This window comes from Odontesthes bonariensis, chromosome 16 (assembly GCF_027942865.1).
Source record: "Odontesthes bonariensis isolate fOdoBon6 chromosome 16, fOdoBon6.hap1, whole genome shotgun sequence".
NCBI classification, from domain to species: domain Eukaryota; kingdom Metazoa; phylum Chordata; class Actinopteri; order Atheriniformes; family Atherinopsidae; genus Odontesthes; species Odontesthes bonariensis.
The window spans coordinates 731404-759190 of NC_134521.1; the positions used below are offsets into that span (position 1 = coordinate 731404).

General features: G+C 47.0%; 5 protein-coding genes across 5 annotated transcripts in view; 2 read left to right on the forward strand and 3 right to left on the reverse strand.

The window, feature by feature from the left end:
• The window catches only part of LOC142401610 (dachshund homolog 2-like), a 49660-nt gene extending 46273 nt beyond the window's left edge, over positions 1-3387 (forward strand). The window contains exons 10-12 of the mRNA XM_075487076.1: positions 136-261; positions 1341-1394; positions 2883-3387. Coding sequence (XP_075343191.1) covers positions 136-261; positions 1341-1394; positions 2883-2977 — 275 coding nt within the window. The 3' untranslated portion in view covers positions 2978-3387. The remainder of the gene's footprint in view (positions 1-135; positions 262-1340; positions 1395-2882) is intronic.
• LOC142401780 (uncharacterized) overlaps positions 1-27787 on the forward strand; it is a 337909-nt gene that overhangs the window by 95297 nt on the left and 214825 nt on the right. The gene's annotated exons all lie outside the window — the stretch shown is intronic.
• On the reverse strand, positions 4425-16882 carry ik (IK cytokine). Its single transcript, XM_075487248.1, has 19 exons — positions 16662-16882; positions 15275-15341; positions 15102-15194; positions 13077-13136; positions 12792-12959; positions 12544-12658; positions 11079-11149; positions 10954-11000; positions 10507-10670; positions 7786-7894; positions 7656-7695; positions 7400-7578; positions 6634-6718; positions 6462-6545; positions 5222-5279; positions 5031-5119; positions 4838-4946; positions 4726-4760; positions 4425-4625 (listed from the first exon to the last, which is right to left on the reverse strand). Exons 1-19 carry the CDS (start codon positions 16669-16671, stop codon positions 4598-4600), a joined length of 1611 nt encoding a protein of 536 aa, XP_075343363.1. The 5' UTR covers positions 16672-16882; the 3' UTR covers positions 4425-4597.
• On the reverse strand, positions 19257-21227 carry ndufa2 (NADH:ubiquinone oxidoreductase subunit A2). The gene is made up of 3 exons (XM_075487062.1): positions 21086-21227; positions 19543-19649; positions 19257-19455 (listed from the first exon to the last, which is right to left on the reverse strand). The coding sequence occupies exons 1-3, from the start codon at positions 21187-21189 to the stop codon at positions 19364-19366; spliced, it is 303 nt and encodes a 100-aa protein (XP_075343177.1). The 5' UTR covers positions 21190-21227; the 3' UTR covers positions 19257-19363.
• LOC142401776 (A disintegrin and metalloproteinase with thrombospondin motifs 2-like) overlaps positions 24093-27787 on the reverse strand; it is a 67580-nt gene continuing 63885 nt past the window's right edge. Inside the window, exons 24-25 of the mRNA XM_075487241.1 lie at positions 27379-27598; positions 24093-25229 (exon numbers count right to left, since the gene is read on the reverse strand). Coding sequence (XP_075343356.1) covers positions 24503-25229; positions 27379-27598 — 947 coding nt within the window. The 3' untranslated portion in view covers positions 24093-24502. The remainder of the gene's footprint in view (positions 25230-27378; positions 27599-27787) is intronic.

The following is a 27787-nucleotide window of genomic DNA, read 5'->3' on the forward strand; positions in this document are numbered from 1 at the left end:
TTAGAGAGTGTCACAGGACAATGAATGCAGTGAATATTTCAAAAGAAAGATTTGCAATTTGGACTTTGTAGAAATAGAGCTGCAGACACGAGATGAGACGGGTGATGTCACACAGGTGTGGTTGTCTCTCCTCAGTGTCGATGCAGAGGAGGCTGAAAAAGGAGAAGAGGGCGAAGAAGAAGCTGCAGGAGGAGCTGGAGGTGGAGTCGAGGAGGAGAGAACAGGTGGAGCGAGCGCTGAAACAGTCCGACTGCCTCACAGGTGAGCACACCCGTTACTGCCTCACAGGTGTGCACACCTGTTACTGCCTCACAGGTGTGCACACCTGTTACTGCCTCACAGGTGAGCACACCTGTTACTGCCTCACAGGTGAGCACACCTGTTACTGCCTCACAGGTGAGCACACCTGTTACTGCCTCACAGGTGAGCACACCTGTTACTGCCTCACAGGTGAGCACACCTGTTACTGCCTCACAGGTGAGCACACCTGTTACTGCCTCACAGGTGAGCACACCTGTTACTGCCTCACAGGTGAGCACACCCGTTACTGCCTCACAGGTGAGCACACCCGTTACTGTCTCACAGGTGAGCACACCCGTTACTCCCTCACAGGTGAGCACACCCGTTACTGTCTCACAGGTGAGCACACCCGTTACTGCCTCACAGGTGAGCACACCCGTTACTCCCTCACAGGTGAGCACACCCGTTACTGTCTCACAGGTGAGCACACCCGTTACTGCCTCACAGGTGAGCACCTGCCTCACAGGTGAGCACACCTGTTACTGCCTCACAGGTGAGCACACCCGTTACTGCCTCACAGGTGAGCACACCTGTTACTGCCTCACAGGTGAGCACACCTGTTACTGCCTCACAGGTGAGCACACCCGTTACTGTCTCACAGGTGAGCACACCCGTTACTGCCTCACAGGTGAGCACACCTGTTACTGTCTCACAGGTGAGCACACCTGTTACTGTCTCACAGGTGAGCACACCCGTTACTGTCTCACAGGTGAGCACACCCGTTACTGCCTCACAGGTGAGCACACCCGTTACTGTCTCACAGGTGAGCACACCCGCTACTGTCTCACAGGTGAGCACACCCGTTACTGCCTCACAGGTGAGCACACCCGTTACTGCCTCACAGGTGAGCACACCCGTTACTGTCTCACAGGTGAGCACACCCGTTACTGCCTCACAGGTGAGCACACCCGTTACTGCCTCACAGGTGAGCACACCCGTTACTGCCTCACAGGTGAGCACACCTTGTGAAGCTTTGTCTTCATGTCTCTGGAACTGTGGAACGTGTCCTGCAGCTCAGTGAAGCTGCTGCTTTGTTTCAGAGACGGCTGAGAGCGAGCGTGAGAACCAGCAGCGTGACGGCTCTGCAGCTCACGGTAACAGCACCACATCACACTTTACTGCATCATCCGCTGCCGTGGCAACACACCACAGCCGTGTTCACACTTTACTGCATCATCTGCTGCCGTGGCAACAAACCACAGCCGCGTTCACACTTTACTGCATCATCTGCTGCCGTGGCAACAAACCACAGCCGCGTTCACACTTTACTGAATCATCTGCTGCCGTGGCAACACACCACAGCCGCGTTCACACTTTACTGCATCATCTGCTGCCGTGGCAACAAACCACAGCTGCATTCACACTTTACTGCATCATCCGCTGCCGTGGCAACAAACCACAGCTGCATTCACACTTTACTGCATCATCTGCTGCCGTGGCAACACACCACAGCCGCGTTCACACTTTACTGCATCATCTGCTGCCGTGGCAACAAACCACAGCCGCGTTCACACTTTACTGCATCATCCGCTGCCGTGGCAACAAACCACAGCTGCGTTCACACTTTACTGCATCATCCGCTGCCGTGGCAACACACCACAGCCGCGTTCACACTTTACTGCATCATCCGCTGCCGTGGCAACAAACCACAGCCGCGTTCACACTTTACTGAATCATCTGCTGCCATGGCAACAAACCACAGCCGCGTTCACACTTTACTGAATCATCCGCTGCCGTGGCAACAAACCACAGCCGCGTTCACACTTTACTGCATCATCCGCTGCCGTGGCAACAAACCACAGCCGCGTTCACACTTTACTGCATCATCCGCTGCCGTGGCAACAAACCACAGCCGCGTTCACACTTTACTGCATCATCCGCTGCCGTGGCAACAAACCACAGCCGCGTTCACACTTTACTGAATCATCTGCTGCCGTGGCAACAAACCACAGCCGCGTTCACACTTTACTGAATCATCTGCTGCCGTGGCAACAAACCACAGCCGCGTTCACACTTTACTGCATCATCCGCTGCCGTGGCAACAAACCACAGCCGCGTTCACACTTTACTGCATCATCCGCTGCCGTGGCAACACACCACAGCCGCGTTCACACTTTACTGCATCATCTGCTGCCGTGGCAACAAACCACAGCCGCGTTCACACTTTACTGCATCATCCGCTGCCGTGGCAACAAACCACAGCCGCGTTCACACTTTACTGCATCATCTGCTGCCGTGGCAACAAACCACAGCCGCGTTCACACTTTACTGAATCATCTGCTGCCGTGGCAACAAACCACAGCTGCGTTCACACTTTACTGCATCATCTGCTGCCGTGGCAACACACCACAGCCGCGTTCACACTTTACTGCATCATCTGCTGCCGTGGCAACAAACCACAGCCGCGTTCACACTTTACTGAATCATCTGCTGCCGTGGCAACAAACCACAGCTGCGTTCACACTTTACTGCATCATCCGCTGCCGTGGCAACACACCACAGCCGCGTTCACACTTTACTGCATCATCCGCTGCCGTGGCAACAAACCACAGCTGCATCTGAGTTTGATCTTTTGTCTGCAGAGACCCCAACGTTCACCAGGCCTCCCTGTTCTTCTGAGACCTCCCAGCTGCCCCTGGAGGGAGGGGCAAGATGGGGGGGGGGGCTTTTGGTTTAACCTGAAAAAGAAGAACTGAAGATTTAAAGGGGGACAAAAGACTCAAACTCCCATCAGCACCTGCTGTCTGACCTGCTGAAGCCAAACGGGGAGTTTGATGTTTCTCTGCTGGAACCAGTCGTTACTTTCCTCAGTGTGATGTCACACTCCAGGACAGGTGACATCATGGTGACATCACAATGACATCACGACTCGGCAGCTTCATTATTATTGATGTTCTTATCTATGTGTGAAAACGTATTGATCAGTTTAACCTGTTTGGAGCAGCTGAAGGAACCTGGTTCCACTCAGAACCAGAACTCCGCTTTAGCTTTAACATTAAACTATCAATGACTGATTATTGATTATGTGTCACATGATCTATTACTTTCCTGTATTGACAAGTTATTGATTAAATATGATGCAACAAAGCGATCAATAAACATTAATATTGATTATCCGTGCCTCCGGTCCCTTCTTCTTGCACTGAGCATGCTAACCATGAAGCTAATGTGATGTCATAACACGTTGCCATGGCAACATGAACCTCACCTGCTCAAAGGTTTTTCCTGTTAGATTTCAGGAAGTTTTTCTGCTCGATTCTGAGATTTCTCACATTTCAGCTAATTTAGAACCAACTCCTTTAAAGGAGAATTTTCTTTTTTTAGTTTTATTTATAAACACAGCAGCTCTGAGCTAACAGTTCATTCATTCATTGGTCTCAAAGTGTTGGTGAAATAAAGACAGATGATGCCTTATTCAGAGTTATATGGATATACGCAGATCTCCAGTGATCTAAAAATCTTCCGAAGGACGTCGACTTTCACCAAACTGTTATCGGTGAGTAGATGAACGGATTTTATGCCAGAAATAAGGTCCAGGTTTAAAAAAAAAAAAAAAGAACTTCCCCTTTAAGCTAACTTGGGACCAAGCTAACTTGGGACCAGCTCATTTAAGCTAACTTGGGACCAACCAACTGCTTCACCAGGAGAAACGTTTCCTCAGCGGCTCAACTAGGAGTCGACGGGTCGAAGGTTTGGCTGCTCGGAATAAACTCTGAAGTTTCTTCTTCCGTTAAAACTTACTGAACCAGGTCAGAAATAAAAACATCAACACATTCCAGACAAAAACAAATCTGGTCTTTGATGTTTGTCCGAGTGAAACATTAAACTTCCTGTTGGATCTCCCAGTGGGCGGAGCTCTGAGGCCTCATTAGCATCTCGTTAGCCTTCTCAGAAACACACAGATCTGATGTAGGACAGTAGAACGTCCAGTTTGATCACTTAACGAGCTGCCTCGTTAATGGAGAAACAGGGCCTTAACGAGGACAACAAACACTAATTAGCAGAAACGTTCTGTAAACACAAACACATGCTGTTTATTCACAGGTTAATTAGCCTGAGACACTTTGACCCAGTTCCAGCCGGTTCTGAGTCCTCTGAAGTCTGGAAAGAACCACTGAAGCCAACTGGGACTGGACGCTTTTATTGGGGAATAAAACTTTAACAACAGGACAATAACGTCGGGTTCTAGTCAAAATTTTCTACATTAAATGTTAAACACAGTTACATCACACACGAGTATCAGAAAGTGATCAGTATTGATCATGTGAAGGAAACAAGGAGAGGAGGGAAGGAGTCCTCAGTACTTTGGTCTCTTCACATCCACCCTGGAAAACAAAACACACTCTGAATTAGCGCCCGTTTGCTCCCACTTTACAGACCTGCTGCCTTCCGATTGGCCGGCAGACACAAACAGGAAGTAGTTACCCATCGGCCTCCATCTTCTTCCTCTTCTCGATGATCTGAAACAGAGGGAGAGCGTTAGAATCTTTGCATCCCGGCGGCTTTAAACCTGCTCTCGGTTTGGTTTGTGTCTCACCGCGCTGATCTTCTTCCACTGCCGGTCCAGCTCCGCCTTCTCGTTGGTCTCCTTGAAGCGGCGCGTCTTCCTGCCCTCGGACATCTTGATGCCGTACTGGAAGGCGGCCCTGAGGGGACAAATGTCTGCGTCAGCCTGCCGCCTGTCAGCCTGCCGCCTGTCAGCCTGAGCTGAGGGGGAAGGGAACACCTACTTGGGCAGGGCCTCCTTGTTGTTCATGTAGTCGGAGTATTCCTCCTGAGTGTCGAAGTCCCACCGACCCAGAGGACCCTTTTTGTTACCCTTAAAAACACAGAGGGGGGGGGGGGGGGGGGGGGGGGGGCGGGTTCATCTCACGATGTCAGCGAGTTCTGAGCAGCAAAGCATGCTGGGAGTACGACTTACCTGGTCCATCTTACTGTAGTCCACCTCTTCATCACTGTCCACAGCCAAGTCGTCCATCCTGCTCACACAAACCAGCAAATTATTCAAAGATTCAGGAACCTCCTGAGCTGCAGGAACCACCTGAGCTGCAGGAACCTCCTGAGCTGCAGGGACCTCCTGAGCTGCAGGAACCTCCTGAGCTGCAGGGACCACCTGAGCTGCAGGAACCTCCTGAGCTGCAGGAACCACCTGAGCTGCAGGAACCTCCTGAGCTGCAGGGACCTCCTGAGCTGCAGGGACCTCCTGAGCTGCAGGGACCTCCTGAGCTGCAGGGACCTCCAGAGCTGCAGGAACCTCCAGAGCTGCAGGGACCACCTGAGCTGCAGGAACCACCTGAGCTGCAGGAACCTCCTGAGCTGCAGGAACCTCCTGAGCTGCAGGAACCTCCTGAGCTGCAGGAACCTCCTGAGCCGCAGGAACCTCCTGAGCCGCAGGGACCTCCTGAGCCGCAGGAACCTCCTGAGCCGCAGGGACCTCCTGAGCCGCAGGGACCTCCTGAGCCGCAGGGACCTCCTGAGTTGCAGGGACCTCCTGAGCCGCAGGGACCTCCTGAGCCGCAGGGACCTCCTGAGCCGCAGGGACCTCCTGAGCCGCAGGAACCTCCTGAGCTGCAGGGACCACCTGAGCTGCAGGAACCACCTGAGCTGCAGGGACCACCTGAGCTGCAGGAACCACCTGAGCTGCAGGGACCACCTGAGCTGCAGGAACCACCTGAGCTGCAGGGACCACCTGAGCTGCAGGGACCTCCTGAGCTGCAGGGACCACCTGAGCTGCAGGAACCACCTGAGCTGCAGGGACCTCCTGAGCTGTAGGAACCTCCTGAGCTGCAGGGACCACCTGAGCTGCAGGGACCTCCAGAGCTGCAGGAACCTCCTGAGCTGCAGGAACCTCCTGAGCCGCAGGAACCTCCTGAGCCGCAGGGACCTCCTGAGCTGCAGGAACCTCCTGAGCCGCAGGAACCTCCTGAGCTGCAGGGACCACCTGAGCTGCAGGAACCTCCTGAGCCGCAGGAACCTCCTGAGCTGCAGGGACCACCTGAGCTGCAGGAACCTCCTGAGCTGCAGGAACCTCCTGAGCTGCAGGGACCACCTGAGCTGCAGGAACCTCCTGAGCTGCAGAACCTCCTGAGCCACAGGGACCTGCAGCTGTGGTTCTTAGACCTTCTCCATAAGGGGACATGGTGTGTCTGTGTAGGTCTTACGTTGCTGGGTAACACTCTGCATACGAGTTGGATCCTCCAAAGAAATCTCCCAGCTGCTCCTTACTGGAGTCTCTCCGAGAACCAGTGAACCAGCAGTTAAGGACAAACACAGCAGAAACACCAGCAGAAGCCCCGCCCCCTCCTGAAAGTGTCCAATAGTAAAAAAGGATATGGTTCCTGGTTCTGCCATTGGCTGCCTGCAGCTCCAGCAAACTTCTCATTGATCAAGTTGATCTGCTCTCTGACGGATGCTGGACCTGAGAGGAACATGATCAGGGTCAGGTTTAGGGTAGAGGTAAGGATTAGGGTTAGGGTAAGGGTCAGGTTTAGGGTAGAGGTAAGGATTAGGGTTAGGGTAGGGGTCAGGTTTATGGTAGAGGTAAGGATTAGGGTTAGGGTAAGGGTCAGGTTTAGGGTAGAGGTAAGGATTAGGGTTAGGGTAAGGGTCAGGTTTAGGGTAGAGGTAAGGATTAGGGTTAGGGTAAGGGTCAGGTTTAGGGTAGAGGTCAGGTTTAGGATAGGGATTAGGGTTAGGGTAAGGGTCAGGTTTAGGGTAGAGGTCAGGTTTAGGATAGGGATTAGGGTTAGGGTAAGGGACAGGTTTAGGGTAGAGGTAAGGATTAGGATAGGGATTAGGGTTAGGGTAGGGGTAGGGTTTAGGGTAGAGGTCAGGTTTAGGATAGGGATTAGGGTTAGGGTAAGGGACAGGTTTAGGGTAGAGGTAAGGATTAGGGTAGAGGTAAGGATTAGGGTTAGGGTAAGGGTCAGGTTTAGGGTAGAGGTCAGGTTTAGGATAGGGATTAGGGTTAGGGTAAGGGTCAGGTTTAGGGTAGAGGTAAGGATTAGGATAAGGATTAGGGTTAGGGTAGGGGTAGGGTTAACCCATTGCTGATGGACTCGTGGTAACCGCTGCGTTGACCTAAACAGGTTGACCTTACCTGCGTCCACCTCCACCACCTGGAGCTCTTCCACTCGAGGCTTCTCGAAGTAGCTGTGTCTCCGGCTCTTGCTGTCGTCCTCTCTGTCTCTGTCTCGGTCTCGGTGTCTCTCCTTGTCTTTGGGCGGTTTGGAGGACGTGGTGTTGGGCGGGAGGTAGTCCCCGATGTCTTCGAAGATGCTGAAAGACAGACGTTACCATGGAGACGCTTTCTGACGGACGTTCCAACGAGCAGAGACAGACGGTGGTGAACTGACCTCAGGTCTGCCTCAGGAGCCCTCTTATCGTCCAGTTTACCTGAAACACACACAGCTCTGATGTCACGCTCTGATGTCACGCTCTGTCACGCTCTGTTGTCATGGAGACGAGCTGTCCCAACGTGCTCACCTTTGTCCTTCTTCTTCAGCTTCTTGTGGCGCGTCCCCTGCCGCAGGTACGACAGGATCTGGGTCAGCTTCGAGATCACGATGTCATTGGTGGTCAGAGTCGTCTGGGCCTGAGAACCAGAGGGGCAAAATCAGCTGGTTCAGGTCACCTGGGGCAGATCTTACCTCTATACTGGGGCAGATCTTACCTCTATACTGGGGCAGATCTTACCTCTATACTGGGACAGATCTTACCTCTATACTGGGACAGATCTTACCTCTATACTGGGGCAGATCTTACCTCTATACTGGGGCAGATCTTACCTCCATACTGGGGCAGATCTTACCTCTATACTGGGGCAGATCTTACCTCTATACTGGGGCAGATCTTACCTCTATACTGGGACAGATCTTACATCTATACTGGGACAGATCTTACCTCTATACTGGGGCAGATCTTACCTCTATACTGGGACAGATCTTACCTCCATACTGGGGCAGATCTTACCTCCATACTGGGGCAGATCTTACCTCCATACTGGGGCAGATCTTACCTCCATACTGGGACAGATCTTACCTCTATACTGGAGGCAGATCTTACCTCTATACTGGGGGAGATCTTACCTCTATACTGGGGCAGATCTTACCTCTATACTGGGGCAGATCTTACCTCCATACTGGGACAGATCTTACCTCTATACTGGGACAGATCTTACATCTATACTGGGACAGATCTTACCTCTATACTGGGGCAGATCTTACCTCCATACTGGGGCAGATCTTACCTCTATACTGGGGCAAATCTTACCTCCATACTGGGGCAGATCTTACCTCCATACTGGGGCAGATCTTACCTCTATACTGGGACAGATCTTACATCTATACTGGGACAGATCTTACCTCTATACTGGGGCAGATCTTACCTCCATACTGGGACAGATCTTACCTCCATACTGGGGCAGATCTTACCTCCATACTGGGGCAGATCTTACCTCTATACTGGGGCAGATCTTACCTCCATACTGGGGCAGATCTTACCTCCATACTGGGGCAGATCTTACCTCTATACTGGGGCAGATCTTACCTCCATACTGGGACAGATCTTACCTCCATACTGGGGCAGATCTTACCTCTATACTGGGGCAGATCTTACCTCCATACTGGGGCAGATCTTACCTCCATACTGGGGCAGATCTTACCTCTATACTGGGACAGATCTTACCTCCATACTGGGGCAGATCTTACCTCCATACTGGGGCAGATCTTACCTCCATACTGGGGCAGATCTTACCTCCATACTGGGACAGATCTTACCTCCATACTGGGGCAGATCTTACCTCTATACTGGGACAGATCTTACCTCCATACTGGGGCAGATCTTACCTCCATACTGGGGCAGATCTTACCTCCATACTGGGGCAGATCTTACCTCTATACTGGGGCAGATCTTACCTCTATACTGGGGCAGATCTTACCTCCATACTGGGGCAGATCTTACCTCCATACTGGGGCAGATCTTACCTCTATACTGGGGCAGATCTTACCTCCATACTGGGGCAGATCTTACCTCCATACTGGGGCAGATCTTACCTCCATACTGGGGCAGATCTTACCTCCATACTGGGGCAGATCTTACCTCCATACTGGGGCAGATCTTACCTCCATACTGGGGCAGATCTTACCTCTATACTGGGGCAGATCTTACCTCCATACTGGGGCAGATCTTACCTCCATACTGGGGCAGATCTTACCTCCATACTGGGGCAGATCTTACCCCCATACTGGGGCAGATCTTACCTCTATACTGGGGCAGATCTTACCTCCATACTGGGGCAGATCTTACCTCCATACTGGGGCAGATCTTACCCCCATACTGGGGCAGATCTTACCTCCATACTGGGGCAGATCTTACCTCCATACTGGGGCAGATCTTACCTCTATACTGGGGCAGATCTTACCTCCATACTGGGGCAGATCTTACCTCCATACTGGGGCAGATCTTACCTCTATACTGGGGCAGATCTTACCTCCATACTGGGGCAGATCTTACCTCCATACTGGGGCAGATCTTACCTCTATACTGGAGGCAGATCTTACCCCCATACTGGAGGCAGATCTTACCTCTATACTGGGGCAGATCTTACCTCCATACTGGGACAGATCTTACCTCTATACTGGGACAGATCTTACATCTATACTGGGACAGATCTTACCTCTATACTGGGGCAGATCTTACATCTATACTGGGGCAGATCTTACCCCCATACTGGGGCAGATCTTACCTCTATACTGGGGCAAATCTTACCTCCATACTGGGGCAGATCTTACCTCCATACTGGGGGCAGATCTTACCTCCATACTGGGGCAGATCTTACCTCCATACTGGGGCAGATCTTACCTCTATACTGGGGCAGATCTTACCTCTATACTGGGGCAGATCTTACTCCCATACTGGGGCAGATCTTACCTCCATACTGGGGCAGATCTTACCTCCATACTGGGGCAGATCTTACCTCCATACTGGGGCAGATCTTACCTCCATACTGGGGCAGATCTTACCTCTATACTGGGGCAGATCTTACCTCCATACTGGGGCAGATCTTACCTCCATACTGGGGCAGATCTTACCTCTATACTGGGGCAGATCTTACCTCCATACTGGGGCAGATCTTACCTCTATACTGGGGCAGATCTTACCTCCATACTGGGGCAGATCTTACCTCCATACTGGGGCAGATCTTACCTCCATACTGGGGCAGTCGGCTTTGCTCCGGATCAGAGTTGTCGGGATGTCGGTATCGGTGAACTCGTCGTCCAGGTCGACCACGTACGCCATCCTGCCGGGCAGGAAGAGCTCATTCCTCTCATGAACACCTGATCTGAAGACCACGCGGTAGATGTTCCTACCTGGGGAGGAGACGTCACTTTATCCAACACAGTGCTCCATGAAAGAAGACAACTCAAAATGTAAAGTTCAGTCTCAGCATTAACTCCACCAGGACCTCCTTTGGGCCCCGGAGTTCCTGCTCTGAGCTTTCAAACAGACTCAGTTCAGATCTTCTTCAGCATTAACGGCTCGTTAACTTCTGTCTGGACCTTCTGCTTTAGCTTTTCTCTTTGTGGAGCAGCTCAGGGCTTCATGTTTCCCTCCTCTAAAGCAGAAGGTCTGATCGGGCTCATCCGGACTCACCCATGCGAGTCTTGAACTCGATCTTCTCCTCCGGCTCCACGTCTTTCCTGGCAGACAGAGCGAGTTGTTGGTTAGATTTCAGCAGCAGTTCTTTATTTAAACTTTAAGACTTTAAAGTTTCTTACTTGGCCTCTTTCTGCACCTTCTCCATCATGTCTTCTTCTTCCTTCTCCTTGCTGGTGATCTCAGCTCTCACCTGTAACACACCGAGGTACAGGTGAGCTGTTCGGTCCCTGTGGCCCCGCCCCCTTTAGGCCCCGCCCCCCTGACGGGCTGCACACTTCTACCTAAAGTCTGAATCGCCACTTCTGTCGACGATTCTGCTCTTTTCAACACAAACAAAAGTAAAAAAATGTTGTTTTTTTCTGCAGGATGAAACAATTTAGACGGATTTTAAAGTTCTTAGTTTTGATAAGATTCTTTTTTTTCTTAGATTTTAGACGGCGTAAGGCCTGATGTCTGGACGTTTCCTGGTCCTCGGGGGCCGTCTTGTTCATCGCTGTCCGGTTTAAAGCAGAAAAAGTTCCGCACCTGTACAGCTGTTCCACAGGAACTCTGGCATTCATCAAATAAAGCGCCGACTGTTAAGCTCCGCCCACTTGAGGTATGTCACAGCATTAAGGAGGGAAGGCGACCAGAGGTGATCGAGTAAAACCATAAATTAGAAAATGGGACCACGTGTGCTAGGGCTGTGCAATTAATTGAATTTCAATTTCGATTTGGGCTCCCAACGATCACCAAAATAATACAATCGAGAAAAAACGATTATTTTTAAATTAGTATTAAGTTCTGTTTTGCAAGAACTCGTATCTTGCATTCTGAATGAAACGCACATGCGCACATCCGCCCCTCCCGAAGCCTCAAACTCTCTCAGCCAGAGGAAGGCAGGTTGTGCATCATCCGCCGGAATAAAAACTCAGCGCGAGTAAAGATGGCAGGAGGCGGCCAGGCACAGCAGCGTTTCGTGAGCAAGAAAGGGAAAACCAACTCCGTTGTCTGGGAACAGTTTGGCTTCGAGGAATCTGACGACGAGCAGAAACGTGCTACGTGCAAGATTTGCTATATGGTAGTGGCTGCAACGCAAGGGAACACTACAAATTTGTTCAACCACTTGAAAGCTAAACACCGAGTGACCCGTGACAATTTAATAAAGAAACAGAAAAAGCCTTTTTTTTTTTTTAAGAATTGTTGAAAGGTGTCTTTTCAATAAATCCAAAGTTCCCAAAGTCATGTGAAATAATCGTGATTTCAATATTGACCAAAATAATCGTGATTATGATTTTTTCCATAATTGAGCAGCCCAAACAGACAGAACCCGACAGAACCTCCCAGAACCCGACAGAACCTCCCAGAACCTCCCAGAACCCGACAGAACCTCCCAGAACCCGACAGAACCCAACAGAACCTCCCAGAACCCGACAGAACCTCCCAGAACCTCCCAGAACCCGACAGAACCTCCCAGAACCCGACAGAACCTCCCAGAACCCGACAGAACCTCCCAGAACCTCCCAGAACCCAACAGAACCCGACAGAACCTCCCAGAACCCGACAGAACCCGACAGAACCTCCCAGAACCCGACAGAACCTGACCTTCTGCAGCAGAGCGAAGTCCAGACCTTTCACCAAGTGAGTGTGCTCCATGTCACCTCCCAGAAACTTGGACTCCTGGATCAGCTGCCGCCGTTTCTCTGCCGCCGACTTGTCTCTGAAAAACAAACGCCGCCATCAGCAGGCAGCGGGCACCATCAGCAGGCAGCGGGCGCCATCAGCAGGCAGCGGGCGCCATCAGCAGGCAGCAGGCGCGGTCTCTCTGACCAGAGAAGGTTTCATGTACTCACGCCTCGGCGGTGGGTCCGACGGCTCGGTAGTTGGCGGTGGTGCTGATCAGCTCCGTCTCTTCGTAGTCCTTGTTGACGCCGTCCCGTCTCTCTCGCGCTCGGTCGCGGTACTTCTCGGCCAGCTCCCGTTCTCGCTCCATCTCCTGCTGACGGAGCTTAGCGTAGTAGCTGCAGCCGGAGGACAATCACGGGTCAGTAACCGTCAGTAACCCACACCGTGTTGCTTTATCAGGTCAAACTAAACAAAAACAGGTTTCACTTCCTGAACCATGTGACCACACTGACCTCTTCTTCTTCCTCCTCCTCGCCGCAGGATCCTCGTCCTCGTTGTAGTCCCTCGGCATTCTGGGAAGTAGACCGACATTCGTTATGTCAGCAGACAGGAAGTAAACAAACATCAGCAGACAGGAAGTAAACAAACGTCAGCAGACAGGAAGTAAACAAACATCAGCAGACAGGAAGTAAACAAACGTCAGCTGACAGGAAGTCAACAAACTTCAGCTGACAGGAAGTAAACAAACGTCAGCTGACAGGAAGTAAACAAACGTCAGCTGACAGGAAGTCAACAAACATCAGCAGACAGGAAGAAAACAAACGTCAGCTGACAAAGTAAACAAACGTCAGATGACAGGAAGTAAACAAACGTCAGCTGACAGGAAGTCAACAAACATCAGCAGACAGGAAGTAAACAAACGTCAGCTGACAGGAAGTCAACAAACATCAGCTGACAGGAAGTAAACAAATGTCAGCTGACAGGAAGTAAACAAACGTCAGCTGACAGGAAGTAAACAAACGTCAGCTGACAGGAAGTAAACAAACGTCAGCCGACAGGAAGTAAACAAACGTCAGCTGACAGGAAGTAAACAAACGTCAGCTGACAGGAAGTAAACAAACGTCAGCTGACAGGAAGTAAACAAACGTCAGCTGACAGGAAGTAAACAAACGTCAGATGACAGGAAGTAAACAAACGTCAGCTGACAGGAAGTAAACAAACGTCAGCTGACAAAGTAAAAAAACGTCAGCAGACAGGAAGTAAACAAACATCAGATGACAGGAAGTAAACAAACGTCAACTGACAGGAAGTAAACAAACTTCAGCTGACAGGAAGTAAACAAACGTCAGCTGACAGGAAGTAAACAAACGTCAGCTGACAGGAAGTAAACAAACGTCAGCTGACAGGAAGTAAACAAACTTCAGCAGACAGGAAGTAAACAAACGTCAGCTGACAGGAAGTAAACAAACTTCAGCTGACAGGAAGTAAACAAACATCAGATGACAGGAAGTAAACAAACGTCAACTGACAGGAAGTAAACAAACTTCAGCTGACAGGAAGTAAACAAACGTCAGCTGACAGGAAGTAAACAAACGTCAGCTGACAGGAAGTAAACAAACTTCAGCAGACAGGAAGTAAACAAACATCAGCTGACAGGAAGTAAACAAACGTCAGCTGACAGGAAGTAAACAAACGTCAGCTGACAAAGTAAAAAAACGTCAGCTGACAGGAAGTAAACAAACATCAGCTGACAAAGTAAAAAAACGTCAGCTGACAGGAAGTAAACAAACATCAGATGACAGGAAGTAAACAAACGTCAGCTGACAGGAAGTAAACAAACATCAGATGACAGGAAGTAAACAAACTTCAGCTGACAGGAAGTAAACAAACGTCAGCTGACAAAGTAAAAAAACGTCAGCAGACAGGAAGTAAACAAACATCAGCTGACAAAGTAAAAAAACGTCAGCAGACAGGAAGTAAACAAACATCAGATGACAGGAAGTAAACAAACGTCAACTGACAGGAAGTAAACAAACTTCAGCTGACAGGAAGTAAACAAACGTCAGCTGACAGGAAGTAAACAAACGTCAGCTGACAGGAAGTAAACAAACGTCAGCTGACAGGAAGTAAACAAACTTCAGCAGACAGGAAGTAAACAAACGTCAGCTGACAGGAAGTAAACAAACTTCAGCTGACAGGAAGTAAACAAACATCAGATGACAGGAAGTAAACAAACGTCAACTGACAGGAAGTAAACAAACTTCAGCTGACAGGAAGTAAACAAACGTCAGCTGACAGGAAGTAAACAAACGTCAGCTGACAGGAAGTAAACAAACTTCAGCAGACAGGAAGTAAACAAACATCAGCTGACAGGAAGTCAACAAACGTCAGCTGACAGGAAGTAAACAAACGTCAGCTGACAGGAAGTAAACAAACGTCAGCTGACAGGAAGTAAACAAACGTCAGATCACAGGAAGTAAACAAACGTCAGATGACAGGAAGTAAACAAACGTCCACGTGTTTTCCTCCTAACTCACTCATGGTGTCTGGACTTGGTGGGCGGGGCCGTGGAGGGCGTCGCCCGCGGCGTCATCAGCAGCTTCCTGAAGTCATCGTTGGTCAGTTTGGACCTGGGGAGACGAACAAAGTTCTGACTCAAGCGTTCACATCTGAAACAGATTTTAGTCCAACGTGTGTGCGTGTAACTCACTGAGCCGCCGATCGGTGGTCGTCCACCTCGTGGCCCTCAGGGGCCAAAGGGTTGGAGTAGCTCTCAGCTGTGGCAGACAGAAAGGCGTCAGTGAGCAGACTGACAGCAGGGGGCGCCACACTCACACCTAATTAACGGCTGATTTCTGATCAATAACTGGACCTGAGCGACTTTATTGGACAAACAGAAACCTTAAGATCAACAAAGATACTCTGAGATTATTGATCGGCTCCCTGAAAAGGCTGAAAGAGTTTACTGTGTGCCGGTCAACATTTGGTCTAAATTATTTGCATTTCAACATCAACGAACTCCAACAACAGTCTTTCTCTGTCGGTCGCCATCGTTCACTGTGAGGAGTGGAACGGAGCCGGAAGGTGAACCATCAATCAGCCACTTTCACCATAGACGTAAGACATTGGGTCGTCTAACGTAGCGCCGCCTGCTGATCGGGAGGTGAACTGCCTTGGGTATCAGACATCCCGACGGAGAACTTCGAAAGGTTTAAAGTCTCTGTGTGACCACGGAGTCGGATTGGCCGATGGAGACGGAGAAGCATACCGAGGCCTTTAGGCTGCAGCCAACATTACTCAGCTGCTCCATTCATTTTCTGTTAGCATCAGCTAACAAGCCTCCTGACTCCCAGGAAAATGCTAACAGGAAAGGCTGGGACAGGCTGGATGGGAACTGGGACAGGCTGGGACAGGCTGGATGGGAGCTGGATGGGAGCTGGGACAGGCTGGGACAGGCTGGATGGGAGCTGGGACAGGCTGGATGGGAACTGGGACAGGCTGGATGGGAACTGGGACAGGCTGGGACAGGCTGGATGGGAGCTGGGACAGGCTGGATGGGAGCTGGGACAGGCTGGATGGGAACTGGGACAGGCTGGGACAGGCTGGGACAGGCTGGGACAGGCTGGGACATGAACCCATTCTTCCTCACTTTAGTATTTTCTCTGAACCACGAACTTTAGCATCGTTACAGGGACAAAGGCAATTTATATTTTAGATTACTAAGTAAGCCAATCTGAAGAGTGGACCGCCCTTTAGCTCACATAAAAATGATAACCAACCGTCGGCGCCGCGTTTTAAAGCGACGAGCAGATCAGTTTTAAACCGGCGGGGAAGTGAACGGAGTCCGGTGTGACGACACGGAGTTAAGCTAGCTTTCTGCTAGCCTTCAGCCCGCTTTGATATCATTAAGTTGAGAAACCTTTATTAAGTCAGAACGGACACATCAGCAGCGCTCATATAATCAATGATGTAACATAACAACCATTCTGTCGAATATTCAACTTGGCAGCAGAATGGTTGTTAATGGTTGTGTTGGAATCAGACTTGGACTGAATCTGCTAACGGTTAGCATGCTAACACATCCGGCTAACACTCACTTTCAGGCATCTTTCAGGCGGATTCTGCTTCCCTCCCGCGGGCTGAGGAGACTGAAACCCCGTCAGAGGGAGAATCTACAGCTCGGTGTGTTTATCTGCACTTCGGTCGGTTTGCTCTCTGCTTCTCTGTCGTTTTATTTTTTTATTTTTTTTTTCTGCTTCTCTGTCGTGTTTATCTGAGACTGCGGCGCTGTGACGTCACTTCCGCTTAATTTAGAGCTCAAACAGCACGACAGCGCCGCCCTGCAGGCGAGTCAACGAACTGCACCTTAAAGCCAGAAACGAGGAGAAAATGCGTTTAAAACACGTGAAAATGATTAATTTTATTTGTCATGTACAGGAAATACACGAAATTTGTCCTCCGCTTTTTACCCATCCAGATTGGCACCGAAACATAATCTAACACGTCTTGTCATTTCATTGATGATTTTTCTACAAAATGTGAAATATTATTAAAAAAGAGTTATAAAAAATACTGAAGTATTATACCAAAATGAACCAGTTCCGCAGATTATATTTGGTTTAAATTAATATTAATGATGCATCAGTACACAGCCAACTCAGATATTAATGTAAAGGATGAATAACTGCCAGATTAAATCTGTTTCTTGTAAAGTACCAGAAAACAGTCAAAAGTCTTCAGTGGGAACTTCAGGAAATTAAAGATATTAAGATGAAATATGAAATAAATCCCATGAAAATGTAGTTTGAAACACTTTCTGAGATGAATTATTACATTTTGTTTTCAGGGAAGAAAATCATGACTGATCTGTTTCCGGACGCTTACCTTTCAAAGGGACAACAGCGCCTCCCGCAGGCCACCGGAGTCACTGCAGCGCCTCCTGCCGAAGGATCTCCAGGACCAGCTGGAGGTTCTGCTGCTTCCAACATCCATCCAACAAACAGTCATAACATAGGCTGTTACATAAACCGAAGCTGTGCAATAAAGTTATAAAACAGGCTCGTTTTAAATAAAAACATCTGTGAACACCAGCAGACTGAATCACAGCAGAGACACTGATGCTCAGTTAAAGACTGCTGGAAAGCACATAGTTTCTTTGAGTATAGATACAAATATACATATATATAGATGGATATATATATTATATATTGATATATATGTGTGTGTGTGGCGGGGAGAGGGACCAATTCCACCTTTTACATTTCATTAAACTTATCAGTTCTTATCCACTCAGGTCCCAACTGATAAACTTTCTACATTTCTACACATTTGATCTCATAACCTTTAAATTCACAGAAATCATCTCAGTTCAGGACATGTTAGGAGCTCTGACAGGTGGAAAACTGATCATCTGGGTCCAGTGAGCGGAAAGTATCAGGCAGCAGATGAGTGTTCTCTTCCTTGAGCTGCTGTGCTGGAGGAAGAACCAGCAGACAAACAAAAGGATCTTTGGCCAAACTGATGTGTGAAAAGGTGGATCAAACCATTCCAAATCAGTTCCAGGTCTGCAGGTTCCTGAACCGTTTTAAATCCTGTTATTGAACCGTTTTAAATCCAGTTCTTGAACCGTTTTAAAACCAGTTATTGAACCGTTTTAAATCCAGTTCCTGAACAGTTTTAAATCCAGTTATTGAACCGTTTTACGTCCTGTTATTGAACTGTTTTAAATCCAGTTATTGAACCGTTTTAAATCCAGTTATTGAACCGTTTTAAATCCAGTTCTTGAACCGTTTTAAAACCAGTTATTGAACCGTTTTAAATCCAGTTCCTGAACAGTTTTAAATCCAGTTATTGAACCGTTTTAAATCCAGTTCCTGAACAGTTTTAAATCCAGTTATTGAACCGTTTTAAATCCAGTTCCTGAACAGTTTTAAATCCAGTTATTGAACCGTTTTAAATCCAGTTCCTGAACCATTTTAAATCCGGTTCTTGAACCGTTTTACGTCCTGTTATTGAACCGTTTTAAATCCAGTTCATGAAATGTTTTGAATCAGGATTCGGTTTAAATCCCAGTTGATGACCAGTAGGGGTGGGACGATATAGCCTGGCTCTCAACCAGGTTAGGGACGATATGCTTTGGTCACGATTTGATTGTATCCCGATTCTAAGGTGCCGATTCGATTTGTATTGCGATTCCATATAATTAATTGCAATTTTCTTCATCCTTAAAAAACAAACAAGTTGAATCGTACACGCCTAGAATGAATGTCGTTCCCATAAACGATGCATATCAGTCTGTGTCGGTCAATCCAGCTGCTGACATTTATTTCAACAGACAAAAAGAGGTACTTAACATGTACAGCATTTTTTAAAGTTTACAGTTACAAAATTAATTCAAATGTCCACACAGCACAAATGTGGGTTAGTTTTAACATAACTTAATGTAATGAGTTGATGAAGTTTTTCTGGACACGGATATGTGTCAGTGTATTGTGTATTCTGTATAAGCTACTGGATCCTTAAATGTCCCTCGGGATTAATAAAGTATCTATCTATCATGACGTAATATAATCGATTCTGGGGAGAAAAATCGATTTTTAAAATGATCCCATTAAAAATCGCGATATGTACGATTTTTTTCGCCCACCCCTAGTGACCAGGTTATCTGAGCCAATCAGGGAACAGAGACAGTGTGAGGTCACAATATTCAGCTTTATTCATATCAACACATTTACAGAAGACGAACCGATGAAGGAATCTGCTGAGTCAGACGTGCAGCCAGGCTCAGAGGGGGCGGGGCTTAAGGTTTGGACTGAGCCAGAGTCTGCAGGGCGCCAGCCACCTGGTCAGCTGACATGTTTTCCACGGAGACGCTCCTCTCTTTACCCAAATCTGAAAAATCAACAACAGCAGCGTCAGAATGAGACGGATGGAGCATCTGTTGCACCACAGGTTCAGTTACAGAGCAGCCGGACTCACCGTATCGGGCCCACAGCCGGGCCTGGACCCCAGAACACTCCCGGATCAGGATGGGGAAGCCCGGGTTGGCCATCTTCAGGGTCACATAGTTCTGCTCCACAAAGTCTCTGAAACACAGCAGAGACGCAACGTTACAGACAACCGAGCAGGGCGAGGTTCAGGAGGTTCTGATCCAATTTAACGAGGTTCAGGAGGTTCTGATCCGATTTAACGAGGTTCAGGAGGTTCTGATCCGATTTAACGAGGTTCAGGAGGTTCTGATCCGATTTAACGAGGTTCAGGAGGTTCTGATCCGATTTAACGAGGTTCAGGAGGTTCTGATCCGATTTAACGAGGTTCAGGAGGTTCTGATCCGATTTAAGCTAAAATAACACAGAAGTAATGAATAAGCAGAAAGATATTTAATATAATACCATTAAAATGAATTAAAATAATTAAATAAGAAACTGAAATGAATGCAGTTTAAAATCAAAGCAGAAATATTGATTCATTCATACATTTTTCACATTTAGTTTCAGTAGAATTTATCATCATATAAATGTATTGATACATTTTTATATTTATTTCGGATTAAAAGGCAGTTTTAGTCCTCAGATGTGAACATCCCTGTACGGCTGCTTCGAGGAAGTAGTCTGGTTCTGTTCTGATTCTGGTCTGTAACTGTTAATCCAGCCTATCAGAGTTGTATGTTTCCTTCTGATTATTCAGCAGCATTTAAGCAGCAGTTAGCCGCATTTAAGTAAGTAAGTAAGTAAGTAAAATGTATTTATATAGCACTTTTCGCAGAAAAGGATTCACAAAGTGCTTCACAGTGAGATCAGAATAAAAAAAAAAAAAAACAAGGGAAAAAAACAAAACAAAAAAAACACTGAACACAAAGCTACACATACACATCAAAACACAACATCAGACAAAACACAACATCAGACATAAAAAAACCTTCACCTTAACTAAAAGTCTGTCTAAACAGCAAGGTCTTCAGCTGCTTTTTAAAAGGCTCCACGGAGCCTTTTAAAAGCACGGAATTTAAGCATGAGTTAGCAGCAGTTAAGCAGCAGTTAGCCGCAGTTAGCAGCAGTTAGCCGCAGTTAAGCAGCAGTTAGCCGCAGCTAAGCAGCATTTAAGCAGTATTTAAGCAGCAGTTTCCAGCAGTTACCCGCAGTTAGCAGCAGTTAACACCAGTTAACAGCAGTTAGCAGCAGTTAAGCAGCAGTTAGCCGCAGTTAAGCAGCAGTTAGCCGCAGTTAAGCAGCAGTTAGCCACAGTTAAGCAGCATTTAAGCAGCAGTTTCCAGCAGTTAGCCGCAGTTAACAGCAGTTAACAGCAGTTAAGCAGCAGTTAGCCGCAGTTAACAGCAGTTAACAGCAGTTAAGCAGCAGTTAAGCAGCAGTTAGTCGCAATTAAGTAGCAGTAAGCATCAGTTAGCCGCAGTTAGCCATTAGCTCCCCGGGTCATTCTCTGGGAACCTCCCGGATCTTTACAGCTTGTCTCGGTGTAAAACGGGCCAACTGTTCCCGCTTCTCGCCACCAGCCCGTAGCTCACCTGGCCCCTTTGCTGGCCCCGGAGGTCTGGCAGAGGTGGAGACGTATCTCACGAAGATTTTTACCCAAACTGGAGCCCAGACTCCTCACTGCGGCGGCCGCCATCTTACTTTCTTGTTGACTGTCAAGGACAAGTCATGGGTTAATGTAACCCGCAGTACGGGCTGCAAGGTGTATTATGGGTAAGAAATGCCCCGGATCTGTCCTCACAGGCGCGGACTGTCCACAGAAAAACGTTGCTTGTCTTTTTATTGCTTATTTATTATCATGATTACTATTTAATTGTTTTATCTACTGTTGATGAAGATTCTCAGTCATCCAGGTCATGGTAATCATGAGAGCTTGAATAAGGGCAACTGGACTTATTCTTGGATCTTGAAGATGTTTCTTCCTTATTCAAGCTCTGATTTACTGATTGTTTTATTGGCACAGAGACCTTGAATCCTTGAATAATGATAACTGAGCACTGCACTCAGGTATATTTCTCATACTTTATTCTTTTAATTATTTTAATATAAATTTAATTTTATTTAATTATTTTCTCTCCAAGGATTCATTATAATCATTGAGCTTTTTTGTTTTAGTTTCCTGTTTCCAGAATTAAGTCTTAATATTGAAATAAAGCCGAAATGTTGGCAATAAAGTTGAAAATCTATTTCAAGAATAAAGTCTTCATATCAATAATAGTAGTACTGTGCACAGGTGTAACCATCCATCCTTGAATTAATCCATTACCATCTGTTTGAATAAATGTGGCCACTTCTCCAGGTTTGTGTGGTTTCTTCTTCTGAACATAAAGTGATTTAAACATTTAAACATTAAAGCTCTTAAATTAATTAAATTCATAATTAGTCCAATTCATTCATACAGAGCCAATTCAAAATTTCCTAGATAAGGAAACCAGCAGATTGCTCTGAAACTTCTCTCTGATCCAATCCCCCGTCCTGAGCTGCACGAGGCGACTGTGGGGAGAAAAAACTCCCTTTGAACAGAAGAAACCTCCATCAGAACCAGAACCAGGAACCCTCTGCCTGGACCAGCTGGGGCTGAGAGGACATGAAAGAGGGGACAACAAGCAGCGTAACACCAGGCCAGGGACACCTGCTGAGAGAGAGTATATATACGTTCTTGTCCGTACTTGTGTTCTTGTGTTCTTGTGAAACGTCATCAGTCGCAGCCAAAGTACTGTCCCAATACACAAGTTCGCATTTCGCCGAGAACGGTGAAAGTTCCCGGATGTGTTCTCGACACGCCCATTTTACCGAGGATGCAGCGGTAGCTAACTTGTGCTAACTTGTCAGCGCAAATATCCCACAATGCACTGCGCTCCTACCCGAGCCGAAATCAACAGGCTGAAGCTGATTTCATTTTAGCTTTAAACTCTTTAAATATATCACTTTATCCACGTTTAAAACATTTTGAGGCGAGAAAGTAGCCCTTTAGATCCCGATTTGATCGTTAATTTGTCTTAATACCAGCTATTTACAATTTTGTTCGGAAGAATTCTGCGCCTCAAACTTGTCAGCGCAACCCCCCCCCCCCCCCCCCCCCCACCACCACCACCACCACCACACACACACACACACACACACACACACACACACACACACACACACACACACACACATTAGACATTAGAGCGAGAGAGAGCACTTGGATGAAAAAGCCCAGCTGTTTAATCAGAGCAGGCTGCCTCGGGCACGAAGAACGCATCGTCTCAAAACTGAAAACGGAGCACGTGTACTTGTGATCTCCCGAGTTCATTCTTCCGAGGTTGACTAGCAAGAACATTCTCCTCAAGAACACAAGTCTGTTCTTTGCATTCTTGGTATTGGGAAACGGCCAAGTTAATGACAACAGTGATGTCACATGTACATGGAGAGGTGCATCATGGGAGCTCCTCCAGCAGGCTGGGCCTATAGCAGCTTAACTATGGGATGTTCCAGGGTCAGCTGAGCCAGGTGCTCCTGGTGCCTCTAAGGCTGGCTTCCCCACAGAGGCCGTGGATTGTCTTCAGTTTGGTTTTTACAGGTTTAGCAGCTGGTTGTCTGGTTTTTCATTGTTTTCTTCCTATTTCTGTTCCGTATCTTTTTCTTTGCTCTCTATGTCTCTGTCCCCCGGTCCGGTTCGGCACTTTCACAAGTTAAGTATTGTAAGAAAAATAAATAAATTAATAAGGAGTTGATGGGCATCAAGGGGAGCTTTACATTTATAAAGCTTCCCTTGGCAAAGCAAATGTGTTTGTCATAAACAGTATTCAGATTACAGTTCTGCTGCCATAATGCTGGACAGGACAAGGGGTTAAAAAAAAAAAGAATAGAACAAGTATTCGATAGAGTTAACTTTGCAAAAATGTGTAACTTATAAGGAGAAACTGAAGAATTTTTAATGACCAAAGACTAGCAAGAAGTTCCACAGATCACAAACAAGGTAACAGGAAGTGATGTAATACGTCTTACCACAAAGAATTAGAATACAACAAGTATGTATTAATTCATTTTTAGTTCAGGACGTCAGCAGCAACATTCATCTGTTCAGCCCTGTGGTCAGTGGTTGCTGTTTAACGTTTTAAGTTTTCACATTGGTATTAAAAAGCCTGATCACATAACTCAGGTCTTCCCTTCACTGGCTTACCGTTGGATTGATTACAAGGTTGGGAACACACCACATATTTTCTCTAAATTTCACCCGGACATCTTCCACATAAACACCAAGCCAGATATAGGGACTTGTTTTAATACAATACATCTGGAATATCTTGTTAATTGAAAAAGTCTTGAAAACAAATTGTTTTGAGTCGGATTTCATATGAAACAAGCTTTTGTTTGAAGAGGTTTTTAAGCTAATTTCAAGATCACTTTTATCTCAAAAATCCCAAATATCACATTTTATTTCAAGAAATCTGGACAAGCCGATTTTCACTAGTTCCATTGGCAGATTCTTTTTTGCTTATTTCAAGCAAAAACATCTTTTATTTGTTGTTTTCTTACTTATTTATGGAGGGGCATTTGTTCCAGTGAGGGGCTCTAAATCTGGATGGACGATAGAATTAACCAATGATATCGACTCCTCTAGCTCACAAAGGTGGATCTAACGACCACAGAGCACCAGTGACGGGTCGCAGTGTGAACCAGACCGACTGAGAGCTCAGACGCTCATGAGGACATGAGGTTATAAGGACGGCAGCAGCTGGATGAGACTTTGCTTTATTTAGAAACAGGATAATTTGGTACAAACATCATAAATGTGTGAACCTGATCAGAACTGGAGATTTTCTGAAGTCCACATTCAGGTCTTTGGTTCGGGGATCACAGGCTTTGCTTTAAAGCTGAGGAGCCCTTTCACCAGTTTCTGGTTCTCGCTGTGAGTTTGTTAGCAGAGAACGAGCGGCGGCCCGCCGGGTCAGTCCGCCGCCGGGTCAGTCCGTCCGGCTCGCTCTGGTCCTGTTCAGCCTGCTCAGCAGCTCCTGCAGGCGTTTCTCTTTCAGGAGCTGCTGGATGCGTTTGTTCTGCGTTCGCTCGCGCAGCGGCGGCATCCGCGGCACGAAGTAGTTCTGTTGGACTCTGACGCCGTCGCCCACCATTCCCACGATCCTGTACTGGACTTCATCCACAGAGTTGTTCTCCTTCTTCGAGAGCGGGATCAAAGACGGTTCTGGATCCGTCAGAGGGATTTTACCCGGGAGGCTCCGCCCTTCTGATTTTGTTGCATTGATGACGTCATCGACATCAGCTGACGGTGTGGTGGGGAACTCTGGAACGGAGGACATCTGGAGGGGCGCTGGTGTTTGAGTAACAGTTACCATGGGAACAGTAACCAGCGGCATCTTGGGAGTTTTCCTCTGAAACGCGTGCGGCGGAGCGGTTTGTCCGGGGAGCCATGTTGTTGTTGTAGCAGCACCAGGACGTGGAACAGTACCGGGCGTCTCAGAGAGAAGCGACGGATCCTCGTAGGACGAATACTCGTCGTAATCGTACTCCACGTAGACGAAGTCGGTGCTGCTCTTGCTGGTGGGGGGCGGAGTTAGAGTCGCAGTGAGAGGAGGCGTGCTGATGACGTCACTGATGACATCACCGATGACATAGCTACTGTCCGACAAGGACGAGGTGGTCACTGACGTCATCGTCTCAGTTACGTTCCCAGAACTGCAAGACACAAATAGACATGATGTTAAAGCCTCCATACTGTGTAAAACTCCTTCTTCCTGTTCCTAGGAGCGGCCTGTATACCTCTTCTATGTCTACCCCTACCTGAACCAGGGTTTGAATCCCATTGGTGGTATCCGACATGTTGGTCAGCACTGCTCACTGATCTATATTATAGTGATTTATTCACAGAATCTGGTCCATTTTTTCTTTAGCACAAGTTTCTTGTGTTTACCTTGAAAGTCGTATGATTGGTAGAACGTGCGCTGACTCAACCTTAACTCAACTGAATTAGATCAAACATAAACGATGTTGATCAGTCAGTGAAATGAATCAAGTCTTTACCCCATCGCTTTAACCTGTCGGAGTCGTAAACCTTCTTGACATTTCAGAATACAGAATATTCTGAAATGTCAGAATCAGGTTTAGTAGGTTTAGTATTTGACTTGGTGTAGTTGGTGCAGACAATATATACAGAATCTGTCCACCCTCAGCTGACACATTGTCCTTTTCTCTCACCTGGTTTTGTGTTTAGACCAGGGCTGGGTAACGATTAACATGTTTAATCTAATTAATCACATGATTTCCTGATTAATCACGATTAATCGCATTTGTACGCAGAATCCAAAAATGAATCCAAAAGTAGCGTATAGCTTTTAGCATTTAGCTTTATTTTAAATGTGCTGCCATATGAATGAAAGTGCCATAACATTTGTTGTGCAAACACACTTTTAACATCTGCATCTTTCTGTAGTTTTTATGTAGAAGCCTCGCTCCACTGTCTGTTTCCTTGAATGACTTGCTGCTATCAGTTGTGTGTTTTGCCTTTAAGTGATATTTTAGACTGGAACTACTACGCTGAGAAGACAATTCAACTTGGCAGAGTTTACAGATGACTTTGGTTCTGTCGACTCCGCCGTCTGGAAGAACTTTAACATGAAAATGGCCGAGTAAAAGTTCCGTACCCTTCTCCATGTTTGGTGGAACCGCCGATTACTTTCTTTTCCTGTTCCACAGCAGACAGCAGCAGACTTTTACAGAATAAAAGCCTGTGAGCAACAGACTTTTACAGAATAAAAGCCTGTGAGCAGCAGACTTTTACAAAATAAAAGCCTGTGAGCAACAGACTTTTACAAAATAAAAGCCTGTGAGCAACAGACTTTTACAAAATAAAAGCCTGTGAGCAACAGACTTTTACAAAATAAAAGCCTGTGAGCAACAGACTTTTACAGAATAAAAGCCTGTGAGCAGCAGACTTTTACAAAATAAAAGCCTGTGAGCAACAGACTTTTACAAAATAAAAGCCTGTGAGCAACAGACTTTTACAAAATAAAAGCCTGTGAGCAACAGACTTTTACAAAATAAAAGCCTGTGAGCAACAGACTTTTACAAAATAAAAGCCTGTGAGCAACAGACTTTTACAAAATAAAAGCCTGTGAGCGACAGACTTTTACAAAATAAAAGCCTGTGAGTAACAGACTTTTACAAAATAAAAGCCTGTGAGCAGCAGACTTTTACAGAATAAAAGCCTGTGAGCAACAGACTTTTACAAAATAAAAGCCTGTGAGTAACAGACTTTTACAAAATAAAAGCCTGTGAGCAGCAGATTATTACAAAATAAAAGCCTGTGAGCAACAGACTTTTACAAAATAAAAGCCTGTGAGCAGCAGACTTTTACAAAATAAAAGCCTGTGAGCGACAGACTTTTACAGAATAAAAGCCTGTGAGCTACAGACTTTTACAAAATAAAAGCCTGTGAGCAACAGACTTTTACAAAATAAAAGCCTGTGAGCAACAGACTTTTACAAAATAAAAGCCTGTGAGCTACAGACTTTTACAAAATAAAAGCCTGTGAGCAACAGACTTTTACAAAATAAAAGCCTGTGAGCTACAGACTTTTACAAAATAAAAACCTGTGAGTAACAGACTTTTACAAAAATAACAATCTGCGTTAATGCGCAATAAAATATTTATCGGCGTTAAATAATTAATGCGTTAGCGCGATAATGACGAGTTAACACGCCCAGCGCTAGTTTAGACTAAAAAAGTTTAAACACGTTTCATTTCTGTTTTTTATCAGCATAAAATTAAAATCTGTTGGTTTCTGTTTGCTCCGCCCACCTGGCATGTGGAATCTGTCGTGACTGACCTGCTGTTGTCCGTCGGTGAACTTGTGCTGCTGAAAACGCTGAAGTTGCTGGAGTTGTTGAAGTTGTCCGAGTTGCTGGAGTTGTTGAAGTTGTCCGAGTTGCTGGAGTTTCTCTCGCTGCAGGACTTGCAACACATCTGCCAGTAACCGGCGATGGAGCAGTACCGACTCAACACCTCCATCCGACAGAACACGGATCGGTCACCGCGGCAACGCTGCCCTGCAGACAGCCGAGGATCAGACGTGATCAGCTGATCGTAACCGTGATTGAAGGAACATGTGACAGACGGCTAACAGGAGGACTTATTCTCTGATTCCATCATGCATCAGTGTTTGGGAACCCTCAAAGACTCTTTAACCCTCTTAAATGAAGTGAAAGTCAGACATAAATCCTCAGTGAGAGTAAAAC